Below are 20,579 nucleotides of genomic sequence, written 5' to 3' on the forward strand. Positions count from 1 at the left end.
TTATCTGTCCTCCATGTAATCTTGAACAATGCTAGACTCCCCCATCTGACCAATTCACCTGCTTGTTTATCTGTCCTCCATGTAATCTTGAACAATGCTAGACTCCCCATCTGACCACCTGCTTGTTTTGAACAATGCTGTCCAATCCATTCACCTGCTTGTTTATCTGTCCTCCATGTTGAACAATGCTAGACTCCCCATCTAACCACTTCACCTGCTTGTTTATCTGTCCTCCATGTAATCTTGAACAATGCTAGACTCCCCCATCTGACCAATTCACCTGCTTGTTTATCTGTCCTCCATGTAATCTTGAACAATGCCTATGTAATCTTGAACTCCCCCCATCTGACCAATTCACCTGCTTGTTTATCTGTCCTCCATGTAATCTTGAACAATGCTAGACTCCCCCATCTGACCAATTCACCTGCTTGTTTATCTGTCCTCCATGTAATCTTGAACAATGACTTCCCCATCTGACCACTCCCCATCTGACCAATTCACCTGCTTGTTTATCTGTCCTCCATGTAATCTTGAACAATGCTAGACTCCCCCATCTGACCAATTCACCTGCTTGTTTATCTGTCCTCCATGTAATCTTGAACAATGCTAGACTCCCCCATCTGAACCAATTCACCTGCTTGTTTATCTGTCCTCCATGTAATCTTGAACAATGCTAGACTCCCCCATCTAACCAATTCACCTGCTTGTTTATCTGTCCTCCATGTAATCTTGAACAATGCTAGACTCCCCATCTAACCAATTCACCTGCACTGTCCTCCATGTAATCTTTGAACAATGCTAGACTCCCCCATCTAACCACTTCACCTGCTTGTTTATCTGTCCTCCATGTAATCTTGAACAATGCTAGACTCCCCCATCTAACCAATTCACCTGCTTGTTTATCTGTCCTCCATGTAATTTTGAACAATGCTAGACTCCACACTCAACAAGCTGTGAACTTTCCCTACTAACCGACACACTCCTTCAACCAACATGCAGTGAACTCCCAGACCTACTTTCTATTGTTATGTATGGGTCTTGTACATGTCATAATCGGATAAATTCATTAAGTTTACTTTCCCCTTTTGATGGGCAGAAATGTGCTTGATATAACCCAGTGTGTTGACTGAAGCAGCTAAACATACCTCTGGTTGATGATGCACTGTGGTAAGTTACCGTAACCAATTACCTGCAGTAGCTGCTGCTGCTGCTGCTGACACAGGGTGTTCTTAGCGGTCATCACCAGCTAGACGTAGTCCATTGTACGGACATTACCACAATTCTTGATCTTGGCATGGAGTGTACTGTCTGACCAACAGATACAGGGTGCATGTTGGGATTACATTGAATTGTCTTTTGACTTGCAGTTAACTATAACATAGCGGGTATATATAGCTAAAATAGAAATACTATCATGTATAATATCATGAATGAGTCTCAAAGCATGACTTGATGAAATGTAAGGTTACTTTAAATGTTTACTTCCGGCTTCAACATTATGTAAAAAAATGCATATCTATAACCTAGCTAGACTTTCAGACTGAGGCATAATAAAATAATATGTACATAATATCTTTCTTTTATGTTTAACAAAAGATATGTTTACCTGTTCTTTCGATTTGGCCCCCAATCAGACCTGACCACTGCATTTTCGTAAATGCTTAATAGAGGCTTTCTTGGCAAATAGAGTTTGAATGGAAACTAGTTAATAACTGGGTATGTCAAACCAACTGTAATCCCACCATGTGATATTTCCTGCCAGTGTTCATTGTACTCTTGCCCATCTGATCGCGGTGCATGTGTTCAAAGATAGGAAGTTGTTATGATTAATCTGTGACCTTCCCTACATTTTACCCATGTTCCTTCCTGGAGATACAGACTCTGAGTCACCTCCACCAGCAGCATCAACAGGCATGTGCTGGACACATCACTTTCTTCCAAATCAATACCCAGCACACTTTCTTCAATGTATATGACAGGTCAAATTTTATCATTCTCTCAAATAGTCTCTGCAGCTGTCAGTATTTGGTTCCTTAATGGATTCCGGCCTTTAAGTGCACATAATCAGTGTTGTAATGTCAGTAGGTCACCGTTTGTAATCCCGCCTTTGTGAGAACTGTGTCATATGAGGATTATAATCTGCTTTAAGACCAACCTTCTATGGAAGGGACAGTAATGCTGGATCAAAGATGATGATTTTTTTACTGAGGATGTGGTTCTTAATGTTTGTTCATAGTATTCACATTTTGTTACTTTAGTCACCTTAGTAAGGAAAGGTTGGATATGTTCATTGACTACAGAACACCTTCTTTTTCTTACAGGAGTTTTTATTTATCATCACCAGGGCTCATTCCTTATATTATCACCAAAGTTATCTATTACATCATCCCCAGAGCTCATTCCTTACATCATCCCCAGAGCTCATTCCTTACATCATCCCCAGAGCTCATTCCTTATATTATCACCAGATCTATTACATCATCCCCAGAGCTCATTCCTTACATCATCCCCAGAGCTCATTCCTTACATCATCCTCAGAGCTCATTCCTTATATTATCACCAAAGTTATCTATTACATCATCCCCAGAGCTCATTCCTTACATCATCCCCAGAGCTCATTCCTTACATCATCCCCAGAGCTCATTCCTTATATTATCACCAAAGTTATCTATTACATCATCCCCAGAGCTCATTCCTTACATCATCCCCAGAGCTCATTCCTTACATCATCCCCAGAGCTCATTCCTTATATCATCCCCAGAGCTCATTCCATATATCATCACCAGGGCTCATTCCATATATCATCCATATTGCTTATTCCTAATATCATCCCCAGAGCTCATTCCATATATCATACCCTGGCCCATTCCATATATTATCACCTGATTTCATTTCTTATTTCATCACCAGAGCTCATTCCATCTATCATCACCAAAGCTCATTCCATATATCATCCCCTGGCTCATTCCATATATCATCACCTGATTTCATTTCTTATTTCATCACCAGAGCTCATTCCATCTATCATCTCCAAAGCTCATTCCATATATCATCCCCTGGCTCATTCCATCTATCATCACCAAAGCTCATTCCATATATCATCCCTATGGCTCATTCCATATATCATCACCTGATTTCATTTCTTATTTCATCACCAGAGCTCATTCCATCTATCATCACCAAAGCTCATTCCTTATATCATCCCCATGGCTCATTCCTTATATCATCCCCATGGCTCATTCCTTATATCATCCCCATGGCTCATTCCATATATTATCACCAGGGCTCATTCCATATATCATCACCTGATTTCATTTCTTATTTCATCACCAGAGCTCATTCCATCTATCATCACCAGAACTCATTCCATATATCATCCCCATGGCTCATTCCTTATATCATCCCCATGGCTCATTCCATATATTATCACCAGGGCTCATTCCATATATCATCACCTGATTTCATTTCTTATTTCACCACCAGAGCTCATTCCATCTATCATCACCAGAGCTAATTCCATATATCACCTGATTTCATTTCTTATTTCATCCCCAGAGCTCATTCCATATATCATCCCCATGGCTCATTCCTTATATCATCCCCAGTGCTCATTCCATATATTATCACCAGGGCTCATTCCATATATCATCACCTGATTTTATTTCTTATTTCATCCCCAGAGTTCATTCCATATATCATCCCCAGTGCTCATTCCATATATCATCCCCAGAGCTCATTCCTTATATCATCCCAAGAGCTCATTCCTTATTTCATCACCAGAGCTCATTCCATCTATCATCACCAGAGCTCATTCCATATATCATCACCAGGGCTCATTCCATATATTATCACCATGGCTCATTCCATATATCATCACCTGATTTCATTTCTTATTTCATTACCAGAGCTCATTCCATCTATCATCACCAGAGCTCATTCCATATATCATCCCCATGGCTCATTCCATATATCATCCCCAGAGCTCATTCCTTATATCATCCCCAGAGCTCATTCCATATATCATCCCCAGAGCTCATTCCTTATATCATCCCCAGAGCTCATTCCTTATATCATCCCCAGAGCTCATTCCATATATCATCACCAGAGCTCATTCCATATATCATCCCTATGGCTCATTCCATATATCATCACCTGATTTCATTTCTTATTTCATCACCAGAGCTCATTCCATCTATCATCATCAGAGCTCATTCCATATATCATCCCCATGGCTCATTCCATATATCATCCCCAGTGCTCATTCCATCTATCATCACCAGAGCTCATTCCATATATCATCACCAGAGCTCATTCCATATATCATCCCCAGAGCTCATTCCATCTATCATCACCAGAGCTCATTCCATCTATCATCACCAGGGCTCATTCCATATATCATCCCCATGGCTCATTCCATCTTTCATCACCAGAGCTCATTCCATCTATCATCACCAGAGCTCATTCCATCTATCATCACCAGAGCTCATTCCATATATCATCACCAGAGCTCATTCAATCTATCATCACCAGAGCTCATTCCATCTATCATCACCAGAGCTCATTCCATCTATCATCACCAGAGCTCATTCCATCTATCATCACCAGAGCTCATTCCATCTATCATCACCAGAGCTCATTCCATCTATCATCACTAGAGCTCATTCCATCTATCATCACCAGAGCTCATTCCATCTATCATCACCAGAGCTCATTCCATCTATCATCACCAGAGCTCATTCCATCTATCATCACCAGAGCTCATTCCATCTATCATCACCAGAGCTCATTCCATCTATCATCACCAGAGCTCATTCCATCTATCATCACCAGAGCTCATTCCATCTATCATCACCAGAGCTCATTCCATCTATCATCACCAGAGCTCATTCCATCTATCATCACCAGAGCTCATTCCATCTATCATCACCAGAGCTCATTCCATCTATCATCACCAGAGCTCATTCCATCTATCATCACCAGAGCTCATTCCATCTATCATCACCAGAGCTCATTCCATATATTATCACCAGAGCTCATTCCATCTATCATCACCAGAGCTCATTCCTTATCTTAACTGTAGGTCATTCTTTGATCATCTGTCAATTTTATTTGGATTTTGAAAATATAATTGAAAATGTAACAGAAGGTCATTCCGTTTACTTCACATGGAGGGTGAAGAGCATTTTAATCTTAGGTTAAGGGGTTTTCTTTTGAATTATGTTTTAATCAAGAGCAATGTATGAATCAAGTTTTAAAGTTCTGTGTTAGCTTCTTTATCACAACCAGGAGAGATTTAAAAATGTTGCAATTTTGAATCGATTTACTATCTAGCTTTGTTTACAAACTGTTAAATAACAGCAAGTCAGCTAAACTGAGAGTATGGAGACATTGTCAGCTCTGGGGATATTTTAGCTGATTTATTGGGAAATTATGACAGAAATTGATTTTCTTAGGGCATTTTCCATAAATCTTTATATAATTCCTTTGCCACAGGCTTCCAGTGTAAGAAGGACCTAATGGGAGATGGAAATTATGAAAGATGATTTTCTCTGGTGTCTGTTAGTAGTGTATTTTGTCAGCCTGGGGTTTGAGGCATTGCTTTGAGCAGTGGTTTCCCATTTCTAAACAAATATCTGTTTTAAATTTTGTGTGTTATTTGTACTGGACTCTGCTTCATGATTTAGTAGCATTCTTATCTACAATAGAACTGTTGGTCTAAACATCTCCACTGGCGTACTCTTCATCATCGCCATCATCATCATCATCATCATCATCATCATCATCATCATAATCATCGTCATTCTCATTACTATTGTTGTACTTAACATCAATATCAACATCAACATCATCACCACTGGTGTACCCTCAACATAATCAGCACCAAGACTGATGTTGTAAGATACATTTTTCAACCAATCTCTTCATGGCCCACAATGATATGATATATAGCACAAGATTTTCCCTTTAGAAGAATTAATCCCATTATGAGCAGGAACGATGACCTTCTAGCAATCTGCCAGAGTAGTGATTAGCAGATATCGACACCAAGGACCTGAAATAGGAAGGTGACATTAGGACCTTGGTAATGACTTCATCCCACTATCAGCCAGTACTGTCTAGACCTTCTATATAGGTCTGTCAATCCCACACCAGAAAAAACTTGCTTTGATTATAATGGAATTGGAACCTGATTAGCAGACATCCTGTGGGAAGTTGTAGAAGTTGAGAGTGAAAATTGATTTGATTATGTTAATAAACATTTTTCTTTTATTTCAGCATGCACCGGGGAGACTGTGGTTTGCAAGATATGTCAATTCACAGGTAGGCTTTTAACTCAGTTTCATGTGAAGCCTGGGCACAATTCAGCTATCAAATAGGGATAGAGTGTGTTTTGAGTAGTGGTTTAATGATCAAACTATCGATCCATTGTGATTGCCGTTGGCCTGATGTCAATAGGCCCATGACATTAAAATATCAGTTGTAAACACCACTACAGTGCTAGTCTAAATATATTGACATTAATCAATAATAAACATATTGACATTAACCAATGCAAGTAATCCAAACTTCTGGCTAAATGCATTATCTTATTGTTCAGTTTAAAATACAGCTTGTTTGTGGAGACAAAGCACAAATGTGGTTATATCAAACCTACATCACTGTAACTCATGCATTGTGAGGAGTATTTTAGAGTTTCTCACTATCACAAGTCTAGTGGGCAAAAACTTGACATGACCATACAGTTTTAAAGAATTCTAAATAGCAATTCTAATTCAATATGAGATCAGGTACATCTTTTGTGCTCTAATTTGCTTAAACCTCTGAAACTCACATCTCTGTAGAAGTTGATTATTTAAATGACATCACTATCTTAAAAGCACATAGTTCTTCATAAGAGATCTGTGGAAAGGATGCAAGCAATCTTTTGTCACATGCTGTAAAAAATAAGATTTCATTTCTGTTTCACCACTGTCGTTTTGATAAATGACAGTAAGGTTCTTTGTCTAAATTGTTTCAAGTTGCTGTTCAGTGATGCACTCACAATGTCCACACATGTTTTTCCCTTTACAACAAAGGGAATTGGTTTCTCTGTATAGTCAAGACTTGGTATTATTCTTTACTGACATATAATATTTTTAATTAAAGGTGAGATTATTCAGAAAATAATGTATAGATCCAGACTGAGCCAATGATTAGTTTAGGCAGCTTACATCTTCATTCTATGGAATTGGTTCTGCAAAGGCTGCTACAGTTGACATGACATAGTTGATACACTGAGCATTGAGCTGACTGTCATCCCCACTAACTGATGTTCACTGATGTGTGAGTGTAGTAATAATAACATAGTATCATGTCCATTGTTCTCATTGTGATTGGCATTGATATAGATTAACTGTTTAGTTACTTATGTAAGGAAATAATGTGTTTTTTATCTCCTTGGGATGGAAAATCAGTTGGTTGTGGCAGGATCTTTGTTTTACGTAAAATGTGTTACTCACCAACCTGTATGTGATTATAGTAAAGCAGTCAAGACTTGAATACAATCATCTACAGTTAGTATCAGTATGTTATATGTATGTTCTGAAGAATATGAGACAATAATTCGATTGCCCTCTCTCATATCTCTAAAGACTTTGTTAGCAAATGATATCATGACAAATGCTTTTATGATGCTGAATAAGCACTAAACGTGCCATGACAAGGACTTTCTTGAAAACTGTCAATAGCTGTACCAAGTGTGTGTGCACTTTCTCCAATTCTCATCTCGTTGACTGAGCGTTGTGATCTTTTGACAAATGTTGATGAAGTGATAAGTACTAAAACTGTGTAATGAAGAAGGGAGCATCTGTGGAAGATGCTCTGCACTGCTCTGCTCTGCTCTGCTCTGCTCTGCTCTGCTCTGCTCTGCTCTGCCTTGTTGCAGTGGTAGTATGCCGCTAGACATGCCAGTATCTTAATGAAGGTCCCCTTGAATTGTGCTTAGGTGAAATAGCTAGAGCTGAAGAGTGTGACTGGTGGTGCCACTGACTGGAGGGATAGTACGGTGATCAGTAGAGAAAACAAAAACTCCTTGATCTCTTGTTCAGTGTGCTGCCAAATTTGCACAAGTTGAGGACAGAAGTGGCCCAGCACAACAGGCTGTGTAGATGTGTGCCCTTTGTTGCATATGTCCCAGACTGGTCATGGATTTGAGTTCCAGATCAGCTTCAACTGAAAGATTGGATCCTCAGCAGCATTCCATTATCAGCATCAATTCCAACATCCATACCAGGCTGCTGTGATACTGCAGACTACAGCCTACAGCAACATTCTCATTTACTGGCAGAATTTCTGCAGTGTTATATGTTGAAATGTCAGAGTAAGAAATTGGTTATGATTGCTGTTAGTACTGCAGTATTTGTGATCGGATTGGGGTTGCGGAAAGGCTATTGGCAAGCTTCAAGCTGTTGGAGCTGATTGAGAGGTAGTTAATATGTTCAGTGTGTCTAAGTCTGTGAGTGAGACTCTGGAACAGGTTTCTGCCAGTTTAAAATGTTAATGATGATGCACATTGCGCCCTAGGTCAACCACACAAGTCCTGGATTGATTATTGTGAAACCTGGCTTTGGGATTATTGTGAACCCAAACAGACAATCAAGTCAATGTTCACTTGCATCAGGCCACTTGAGTTGAAGTTTCTGACCGGACAATTAGAAATTGTCTGCATGTAGCTGATCTGTATGCTCAGTCAGCATGTGGTGTACCATCCTCAACAAATCCACTTTTCCTGTCCAGATGCCAGTGGTGTTTACAGTGTAAAAAATGTCTGATCCAAATTCACTGTTGTATCAGTCTGCAATATCACACAGCAATATCACACTGCAATATCACTGCGTCATGCAAGAGAGGAATGGTTTTCTCAGGATTTCGTAAAAATAGTACAGAGAAGGGATGTGTCCCTCTCCTATCTGAAACAAGCCTGATCTCCAGGTGTGGGAAGAACAGCAGCATTGGTCAAATTCCCAGTAGAAGTGAAATATTGGGGATAAATCTGTGTGAGTGAAAGTGTGTGTCGGGTATAAAACAATCCATAGAAAGCAAAATTGAGTGTGTTGGCAAAATATTTCTGAAATGGATTATTTGTAAAGAAACAAATATGTTAAGAAATTGTTGAATGCATATGTTATTTATTTGTTCACATTCTGATCTGTCTTCCAGAGAGTCCACAACAAGAAGGTTGACGAGCAGATATTTTTCCGGATGGTTCAGTTCTTTGCAGTGTGCCTGTTTGAGTGCAACGAAGCAGAAGACTTCTCCCCAGCAAAAACACTGATGAACATGTGCTTCACATTCTTTCATGAGAGTAAGTACACATTTCACATTCTTTCATGAGAGTAAGTACACATTTCACATTCTTTCATGAGAGTAAGTACACATTTCACATTCTTTCATGAGAGTAAGTACTCATTTCACATTCTTTCATGAGAGAAAGTACACATTTCACATTCTTTCATGAGAGTAAGTACACATTTCACATTCGTTCATGAGGGTAAGTACACATTTCTCATTCTTTCATGAGAGTAAGTACACATTTCACATTCTTTCATGAGAGTAAGTACACATTTCACATTCTTTCATGAGAGTAAGTACACATTTCACATTCGTTCATGAGAGTAAGTACACATTTCACATTCTTTCATGAGAGTAAGTACACATTTCACATTCTTTCATGAGAGTAAGTACACATTTCACATTCTTTCATGAGAGTAAGTACACACTGATGAACATGTGCTTCACATTCTTTCATGGGAGTAAGTACACATTTCACATTCTTTTATGAGAGTAAGTACACATTTCACATTCTTTCATGAGAGTAAGTACCCATTTCACATTCTTTCATGAGAGTAAGTACCCATTTCACATTCTTTCATGAGAGTAAGTACCCATTTCACATTCTTTCATGAGAGTAAGTACACATTTCACATTCTTTCTCATGAGAGTTCATGAGAGTAAGTACACATTTCACATTCTTTCATGAGAGTAAGTACACATTTCACATTCTTTCATGAGAGTAAGTACACATTTCACATTCTTTCATGAGAGTAAGTACACACTGATGAACATGTGCTTCACATTCTTTCATGAGAGTAAGTAAGTACATTTCACAGAGTTTCATTTCACATTCTTTTATGAGAGTAAGTACACATTTCACATTATTTCATGAGAGTAAGTACCCATTTCACATTCTTTCATGAGAGTAAGTACACATTTCACATTATTTCATGAGAGTAAGTACACATTTCACATTCTTTCATGAGAGTAAGTACACATTTCACATTCTTTCATGAGAGTAAGTACACATTTCACATTCTTTCATGAGGGTAAGTACCATTTCACATTCTTTCATGAGAGTAAGTATACATTTCACATTCTTTCATGAGAGTAAGTACCCATTTCACATTCTTTCATGAGAGTAAGTACACACTTCACATTCTTTCATGAGAGTAAGTACACATTTCACATTCTTTTAAGTACACATTTCACATTCTTTCATGAGGAAGTACATGAGAGTAAGTACACATTTCACATTATTTCATGAGAGTAAGTACACATTTCACATTCTTTCATGAGAGTAAGTACACATTTCACATTCTTTCATGAGAGTAAGTACACATTTTACATTCTTTCATGAGAGTAAGTACACATTTCACATTCTTTCATGAGAGTAAGTACACATTTCACATTATTTCATGAGAGTAAGTACACATTTCACATTCTTTCATGAGAGTAAGTACACATTTCACATTCTTTCATGAGAGTAAGTACACATTTCACATTCTTTCATGAGAGTAAGTACACATTTCACATTCTTTCATGAGAGTAAGTACACATTTCACATTCTTTCATGAGAGTAAGTACACACTTCACACTCTTTCATGAGAGTAAGTACTCATTTCACATTCGTTCATGAGAGTGAGTACACACTGATGAACATGTGCTTCACATTCATTCATGAGAGTAAGTACACATTTCACATTCTTTCATGAGAGTAAGTACACATTTCACATTCTTTCATGAGAGTAAGTACACACTGATGAACATGTGCTTCACATTCTTTCATGAGAGTAAGTACACACTTTACATTCTTTCATGAGAGTAAGTACACATTTCACATTCATTCATGAGAGTAAGTACACATTTCACATTCTTTCATGAGAGTAAGTACACACTGATGAACCTGTGCTTCACATTCTTTCATGAGAGTAAGTATACACTTCACATTCTTTCATGAGAGTAATTACATACTGATGAACATGTGCTTCATGTGTTTATGTAATCACATTCTCAACACTGTACATTTGGTGAATTGAGGCTTTATAGGTATGCAAGATTCATTTTCAGAATTTATTTGCTACAGTTGACTTAATAGAAAAATATAAGGTGAAGCTGACAGTGGGAAATCATTATGAACTATGGTTTGACCTGCACCCAGTGTGTTGGTTTGACATACACAGCCACACTGGAGTTGAGAGTCTGTGGCTAAGGGTGACATAACATGTGTGAATGGCAAATACTAACTCCCTGTATTCCTTCTTGAAAGAGCTCATGTATTTGACTCCCCCAAGTGTTTCATTTTGATGTTGAAGATGATGAAACTGTTGTACAGAATTAGGTTTACTGAAAGATTGAATCTATTCCACGTCCTCTGTGCAGCACAGCGCCATAACGAGTGCCTTTCAGATCTGTGAGTCCATTAAGTCCTCATTGTAGGTGTCCCCATGGAGTGGTGGATATCTTGTAGCTGTCGCCCCTGACAGGTCCTCACACTGTGTTGGCATTTCAGCTGATACAGGGGATGGATGTCAGCATGTTGCAGCTGGTAGCCTTGGCAGCAAGATCACATTTACCCATGCTGATTTCACTTAGGAATGGCATTTGAGTTTTTTAGGATGTTTGATGATGGATCGACCATTTGTCCTTGCAGTACTGATCAAATTACTCTGTGAAAAAGGCTTTGCTCCAAGATAATACATTACAAAATATGTAAACTGTTACATATGTCAAGCATGTCCCTCCCTCCCCATATAACAGGTAAAGAAATCAGGTGTGAATTAATAATGTTGATAGGTGGTTCCCCGTGAACTGCATTCCACTGTTAAAATTAAATAATGTACATGATGTATGACATACAGTGAAATAGGGTGGCATTTATCAAGCTGTCTAGGAACCAGTTTAAAACCAGCCTTTAAACATTAGTATGTCCATACAGATTAGTTCCATATGGCAGGATTATGTATCAGTGTTACCCTGTCTTGCATATCGCCTCTATCTTCTTAAAAAACATATGCAAGCATTATAGCAAACTGAAGGTAATGACGCTGGAAATGTATCTTGGAATGTGTAATGATTTCTGGGGACTTCTAGAAATTGTTGTCACTGTGGCTGTGCCTTGTTTTACCACTACTTGTGAAACAGATTAACAGTGTTAAGCAATATGTTTTGCAGTCTGATCCTTAAAATAAAGAGAAATAACTTTCAGTCAGTGTTTCCCCCTGCCCCCACCAATTTATATAGATTTGTTTTATTCACCCTCCTCAAATACATGTGACAGTTTTTTCATGGTTCCACTTCCAAAAATAAATGAGAAGTGTCTATGTAATGTTCAAATGTATGACTTTGTGTTTAATAAAGTATAACTGTGTAAAATTTTATGACACCCCCCATAGTCGTGATAAAATATGATAACGCCTCCTCTTTCAGTTGCATATATTCATGACCCTCCTCCCTTGTTCTCTTGAATCAACATGAACAGAAATCATTAACACTGAACAGATATGTAGGATATATACCCCTCTAGTCATCAATCAGTGGATCACATCAGCCTAAAATACCATGGAACTAAAATAATATTGGAGACATCAGCTTATAAATAGGTTGAAATGAAGAAATAGTGTGTTCACTATGAGCCATGTTACTTGGAGTGCGGCAGATTTTAGAGCACATGAAAATCGAAGGGGCTCCAGTGTTTGCGGTGTTTTATCACTTGACAACATTTCAGCTAGGATATCTGTAATCAGAGATCAATAGCTGTTCCAGCATGTCTTGAGCAGGCAGTCTATCTCTCCTGTAAAGCTTGTGTGCCCCTAGTTTGTTTTCAATTTCCAGTATTTCTTTGAAGAATTATGCACTGAACCTGATTGAATGTTGCTTTGTTGCTCTTCTTAGGATGTTGACAGTGCTATTGTACTCAAGAGAAAGTTTGTCTGACATAGTAGCACACCAGGGTTGTAGAATGTTAGTCTGACATATTCTGTTTGCAACAATGTGAGTACATCCTGCCCCAACAGTGGCACTGATCATAAATACAGGCAAAGGCAAGTAAAGTATTCCCTTAAAAAAGAAAAACATTTTGTACACATCAAGACAGGAAATTGCATTGGACATGATTTAAACATATTTATTTCATGAAATGTTTCATGAACGTATTAGTAACAAGCTATAAATATCTTATGTTAAGACTTCTCTGGAACACACAGAATACGAAATGTACACAGGAGAAATAAGTCAGGATATTTATTCTTATTATGATTGGGCCAAGATAATGCATAGATATTGTTAATTAGTCCTTCTAATGGCCATTGCATACTATTTCAAATCGGCCTGATTTCATAAAGTAAATGTGAACAGATTTCAATAGATTTTGTGAACTATCAGTGGAAAGGTGATGGTGTATGCTGGTTTGTAAAAGTATGAATTGTGTCTCAACTCAGAATAGTCATTGCAATAAAAGAAATAGTGAATAACAGTTTCCATTGGCTAACCAAGGACTGTTGGTAATGTGTCTGTGGAATTTATCGGCATTTAGACAACGACAGCAGAGAGTTATGTGACAATGTATAATCTGGCACATTCATGGACTGAAGTTAAGGTAGAAATATCGTCCATGGTGGAACTACATAAAGCATTTTTAAAACTACTGACTGATCATGATGAGAACATGAACAAAGGTTGGTAGTTGGGTGTAAGTACAGAACCTACCATGTTGATACTGATGTTGAATGTCAAGGTAGGACCTCGTCTTATCTAGGAGAACATGAACAAAGGTTGGTAGTTGGGTGTAAGTACAGAACCTACCATGTTGATACTGATGTTGAATGTCAAGGTAGGACCTCGTCTTATCTAGGAGAACATGAACAAAGGTTGGTAGTTGGGTGTAAGTACAGAACCTACCATGTTGATACTGATGTTGAATGTCAAGGTAGGACCTCGTCTTATCTAGGAGAACATGAACAAAGGTTGGTAGTTGGGTGTAAGTACAGAACCTACCATGTTGATACTGATGTTGAATGTCAAGGTAGGACCTCGTCTTATCTAGGAGAACATGAACAAAGGTTGGTAGTTGGGTGTAAGTACAGAACCTACCATGTTGATACTGATGTTGAATGTCAAGGTAGGACCTCGTCTTATCTAGGAGAACATGAACAAAGGTTGGTAGTTGGGTGTAAGTACAGAACCTACCATGTTGATACTGATGTTGAATGTCAAGGTAGGACCTCGTCTTATCTAGGAGAACATGAACAAAGGTTGGTAGTTGGGTGTAAGTACAGAACCTACCATGATGATACTGATGTTGAATGTCAAGGTAGGACCTCGTCTTATCTAGGAGAACATGAACAAAGGTTGGTAGTTGGGTGTAAGTACAGAACCTACCATGTTGATACTGATGTTGAATGTCAAGGTAGGACCTCGTCTTATCTAGGAGAACATGAACAAAGGTTGGTAGTTGGGTGTAAGTACAGAACCTACCATGTTGATACTGATGTTGAATGTCAAGGTAGGACCTCGTCTTATCTAGGAGATCTATTTATATGCAGTAATTAAGGCATCTGTATTTTACCAAAGTTCTGTTGTCATATTGAGGACAATTGCACCCATGAACAATCTGTTTTTCTTGAAAAACTAAACCTTGATGCCAACAATATGCAATGCAGTTCAAGGAGCAAGACATAACAAGGTTTATAATGAAACCCACTAAATGAAAAGATATATGTAAATAAGTTGACTACATTTTATACAATGAAACATAATCTTGTACCAGACTATGTTCATAATCTCTAACCTGAACTCACACTAACAATTATGATTTAAGAGAAAATTCAAAGTTTCAAACTATTAAGTGTAAAACTATAACTTATGAATGATCATTTCTACCTGTGGAATAAATAGTGGAATTCATTGAGCCACGTTGTACAAAATATGGGGTTTATAGTCAACAATTAGCCTTTCACGAGATAGATGATATTTTAGACATCTTAAACAGTAGAGTAGATCATTTGCTTTCTTAGTTTTATTGTAGATGTCATGGAGTATATAAGTAGATCAGGTATGGTTCTGCATTGACGTTTCTGTTGAACTGTATTGATGCTGTTTTGTTATAATTAAGACCTTCCATTTCATGAACCAGTTTGAAATTTTATCAAGGTCATTATTTTATTAGGGTCATCAATAACTACATATGGAGATGTGTCACCTGCAAATAGTCAAATATTACAAATAAAATGCAAATTGTTTGCAATATTCCTTAATGCCAAACCTTGCTGATTGTTTGTAGTTAATGCCACAGGGCCTAGCTCTCTTAGTGCTAAGATAGTCGTAAGTGCCATCATTAACATTAACTTACGACTATCTTAGCACTAAGAGAGCTTCGAAAATCTAGGCCCAGGTCTATAGCTGGAACACTCATTAATGCTATCAGATTCTTCCATCCAAAGAGGAAATATCCACTAATACAATGACATATTGAACAATTTCGTGAAAAGTGGGGCTAGAGAATTAATGCATGTTTTCAATATTTAATAGTTGTAGTATCAACTGATAACTTTCCCAGCCTACAAATCAATATCAGGAGAAACATCATCCTTTATGTAGTGAAGCCAATACAAGGAGGACTATTGTCAGTATAGATGATGCTTGACTGATTGGAAAAGAGTGAGTGAATGACTGAGTTTAGTTTTATGCCGCTTTTAGCAATATTCTAACAATATCACAGCGGGGACACCAGAAATGGGCTTCATACATAGTAGGAATCGAACCAGGATCTTCGTCATGACGAGCAAACGCTTTAACCACTAGGCCACCCCACCACCCCCATTTGAAAAGAAAGTACTCATATTGTTCATGTATTCTATTCTGTGTTGGTGTGTGCTCCTGTGTGTAGATCACAGATCACAAATCAGTTGAAGTTAAGCAGCGTCGACCTCAGACAGTCCTTGGATGAGTGACCGTGTTTGGCAGCTTGACTCTTGAGAGTTTCTAGGACGTCAGTCCTGCCCCACAATGAAGCACATGAAATACATGTGGTCTCACCTTAGGCAAGTGAGTTTGTTCAAAATTGCTTCTGTTCACCCAGCGAAAATGGGTTCCTGCATGGATAAAGTCATGTGACTATAATCTTCTAGCGCCTAACAGGCAGCTTGGGTTATCTGGGGTAAAAATAATCAGATTCTAATTACAGTATCCAGTGAGCAACCAGTCAGATGGATACTAGGCACTATATAAATGAATTATTATTATTCACATAAAACATCATCTCAAATAATTGGGGGGAAATTATTACTTGTCAATTTATTTCTTGAGTAGTTTCCACTGTTCCAGGTGAGGTCTTTATCACCATTTTATTGTTAGATACATGTTTTTCTTTGCATTTTGTACAGCTGTTTTGACTCTGCTTCTATCCAATGTAAGTGTTACACAATCAGTTAGTCTATTTAACTTTTTGGCAATTTTATGTTGCATTGGACATGATATTGCTACAACCCTTGAAGGTCCAGGTAAGAATACTGATCTTCAGTAACCCATGCTTGTCGTAAGAGGCGACTAACGGGATTGAGTGGTCAAGCTCACTGACATGGTTGACACATGTCATTGGTTCCAAATTGCGCAGATTGATGCTCATGCTGTTGATCACTGGATTGTCTGGTCCAGACTTGATTATTTACAGACCGCCGCCATATAGCTGTAATATTGCTGAGCACGGCGTAAAACTAAACTCACTCATATTGATACATCATTAAGTTTGGAAACATCCTTCACTTGTCTGCCGCAAACCTTTTCAAAACCAGCTGAGGCTTGAATACTGTAACCTTGATCAAACCACTTTGAGCAGGAGTTGTATGATGCTCTTTGTAATATTTGTAGCAAGAGGAAACTCGATTGTACTTCAAAACTTGTAGCATGTAGACAGCAAAGGCTGAAGCTGCAGTAATATCGCTCGACATAAAGGGAAAGAAATCGTTCAAATCTGCACACTGTCAAAGTATATATCCTGATATAATACAGTCGAAAACCATTATGTTCCACTTGGATGGAACTACATAAATATGTTGAGTTGCCTGATGTTCAACACAACGGAATGATAACCTAACATATGTCTACCTACAAGAAGAATGATTAACATAGAACACAAACAACAAACATTAGAGATGGTGAAGTATGTGATCAACATTACTTCTATTGATCATTAAAGGTGTTTACATCATCTAATTTACCATACACATTCTCTTACATGCCAGAGAGACTGTAGAAAGAAGAAAATCTCTTTGATCATTGCAATTATTTTAATCCATATTGACGATGAGGGACCCCTAAGTCTCTGGCATTTAGCGATTTAGTTTCAGAACATTGCTCAACTGCCATCACTGCCTCATACGGTGTCTCAATTGATTTTACTGTTAATTTATGTATTTTACATGTAGGAACATCTGATCCAGTCATCCTTCTGGTAGAACCAGGCCCTTCACTTGATGGCTCAGCCATGTTGCTTACCATGCTCATGGTGTCTGTCCGACATTGTATAACACCGGCGAAAAAATAAGATTAGAAATGTAAAGCCTAATCCACAACACATTCCACAGGTTGAAATGACAAGATAATCTTGTGACAATCACATGACTCCTTCACTTCTTGGGCTGGTGTTCATCACATAAAATACTCATCAATTTAATATTTCCTTAAAGTTACTAACAAGACAAAAGGCCTTTAACATGCTGAACTCAATGCAGTGGAGATTTCTGTCTTGTCAAGCCATGAACTGTTTAGCTTTATTAATGGTTGATGAGTTGTGTTGGGAATTAGTTTATCAGAGTAAATTTGTGCTGGAAGTACATAGCTTCAACACTTCAGATTCCACACATCTTAGGGTATGATGAAGAAGGAATATGCAGCAACTAAGCTTTACTCTGAGAGAACTGTTTGACACATGGAAGTTCAAAACGACAGTGTTTCACTGTAGCTAATTTTCACTTTGTTTCTGTTAATTATTCCATCATTTCAGAAGAAATGCAGGAAGCTAGTGTTGCACTTTCAGCAAATCTATTTTCTGGATACCTACATTAGACATTAGACATTATGTCGCCTCATTAGTCCTTTGTGTTTTCGTAGCAGGTAATCTGTTATCATTGGATAAATCATAGTTAACCAACAGTGGTCAGTGGCTAGCTCCACTGGATGGTGGCATGCTGCGATGGTTTAATCAGCGCATGGTCAGCTGCTGTCAATCAGCTGTGGTCATTGGCTAACTCCCCTGGGTGGTCATCCACTATGATGGTTTAATCAGTAGTCCTCAAGGAACTTTGGCACCTGATCATATGAGGGGTAAATAGCATTATCATATGAGGAGAGTTTTGTTAATATCACGTGGGCTGGAGATGTTGGTTTTTGCACCAGCGAAGAAGATACCCTGATGATTATGTTACTGCTGTAGTTAACTGATGGATATCTCCAGAAGTAGTGGCGACATTTTGCTTGTTAATTTGATGAAAAAAGTCAGCTGTATAACATGTTTCAGGCCAGAGATGTTACTGATATGAAATGAAACACAGGGATGTTAGTGATGCCCTGATCCTGATGTCGTAGTAGCAGATGAAAGAATGATTATGATTAGATAACAGTAGGATGGTATGTAAGCATCAGCCATGTAAACACAAAGAAATAATGAAGGATATTCGTAGGCATTGGCCTGGAAGTCTGGATAAATCAAGATGACACCATTGACACCAGGTGTGACCAAAATATGACACCATTCGTGTCCCAGCAGTAGTTCTTGGTTGGCATGTATTGAAGTTGACATCAAAAGATAGTCAACATCTGTGAAATAGTGTCTGTTTTGATGGGTGAGGGTCTTTGTGGCTGTGTGTACTCTTTGGCTTGAAAGTGTAAGTTTGGCTTTTGAAGGATGAAAAGTAGTTTCCAAAATGAAGCCAACTGATGAATGGTTTTGTGAATAATCCACATGTCTAGGAAGAAACTGAAGCTTTAACAGTGTCCAGATGATTTGAAAAAGTTCACTGGTGAGAAGAGATGGCAAGGAAGAGGAAAGCTACTAGTAAGAAAAGACAGAAAGCAAACTGGGGTCCTACGTGACTAAGAGTATAATGGCCCACTGTCAAATATTCGTACATCAAAGCAAATATCTTTGAAATATCAGAGCAGTATATGTCTGTCTGGTATAATACCGGAAGGTTTAATTATACACGGGAGGTTACCAAATGAACCCAAATAGGCGACTTGTCAGCCTGATGACCACAGCATCAGTCATCTGCCACATCAGCAGCAATGAATGCAGTCAGCTCCACTTATGGAGTAAGATAGACAAAATTATTTAGATGTTCTAACTGCACTCTCTTATTATTATGACACTTGAAAATACTGTGGGATGGAGGGCCCACTTTTATGAGTTTAGTTTTACGCTGTTCTCAGCAGTATTCCAGCTATATGGCAGCTGTCTGTAAATATCGAGTCTGGACCAGACAATCCAGTGATCAACAGCATGAGCATCGATCTACACAGTTGGGATACGATGATATGAGTTGATCCCGATCCCGATAGTCACCTCTTACGACAAGCATGAGTTACTGAAGATCAATTCAAACCCGGATCTTCATGGGTACCCACTGTTATGTCAACATGAAGAGTGAAGCACTTTTGATATTAAGATGGTGGTTTTGAGTTTTTAACTGATTTAACATAAGCGTATCCATAGGCTAATTGCTTAGCAGATGTTTAGTTTCACTTTCATTATGGCACATAGACTTTGGCCACTGTAATCTCCACAAGAAAGTTTAGCACATTTGTATTTCAAAACAAGTTCAAAACTAAGTTCAAAACTTTTACCCACTAAATGAAAAGATATATAAGTTGACTACACTATAACTTGCAAATATACAGTTACATTAGGCCTGTCTAAATTGGTTTGTAGACAATTTGCACATACTTGGACTGAAGAATTTTCTGAAAATGTTACAGACTGGCTATGGACTACATGAACTGACCTTGAATATATGCGCTAGTTTGATGAAACTAAATGGTAGCATATGTACATGGGGTCGTAAATCAGAATGGAATGTCTTTATGCCATAATCCTATCTCCATGTAAACTCTCCAGCAGGACACACTCGTGCAGTGAAGTTGGTTGAGTGAGACAGCAGCATCAATAGATGGCAGTATTGTCATGATGTGCCATCAGTCATAGATGTCTAGGAGCTGGTAGAGTATGATATGTGATGTGGAATACAATAATGCTGTCAGCCCCTGCTCCTCCT

The 20,579-nt window shown here is 38.3% G+C and overlaps 1 protein-coding gene across 1 annotated transcript in view; it reads left to right on the forward strand.

Annotated features, from left to right (window-relative positions):
• LOC124262485 (uncharacterized protein KIAA0513-like) overlaps positions 1–20,579 on the forward strand; it is a 102,860-nt gene that overhangs the window by 57,773 nt on the left and 24,508 nt on the right. Inside the window, 2 exon segments of the mRNA XM_046696994.1 lie at positions 6,277–6,321; positions 9,199–9,343. Coding sequence (XP_046552950.1) covers positions 6,277–6,321; positions 9,199–9,343 — 190 coding nt within the window.

The sequence above is a fragment of the Haliotis rubra genome, unplaced genomic scaffold, assembly GCF_003918875.1.
Source record: "Haliotis rubra isolate DU_JTF1 unplaced genomic scaffold, ASM391887v1 Scf12, whole genome shotgun sequence".
In the NCBI taxonomy this organism is placed as follows: Eukaryota; Metazoa; Mollusca; class Gastropoda; order Lepetellida; family Haliotidae; genus Haliotis; species Haliotis rubra.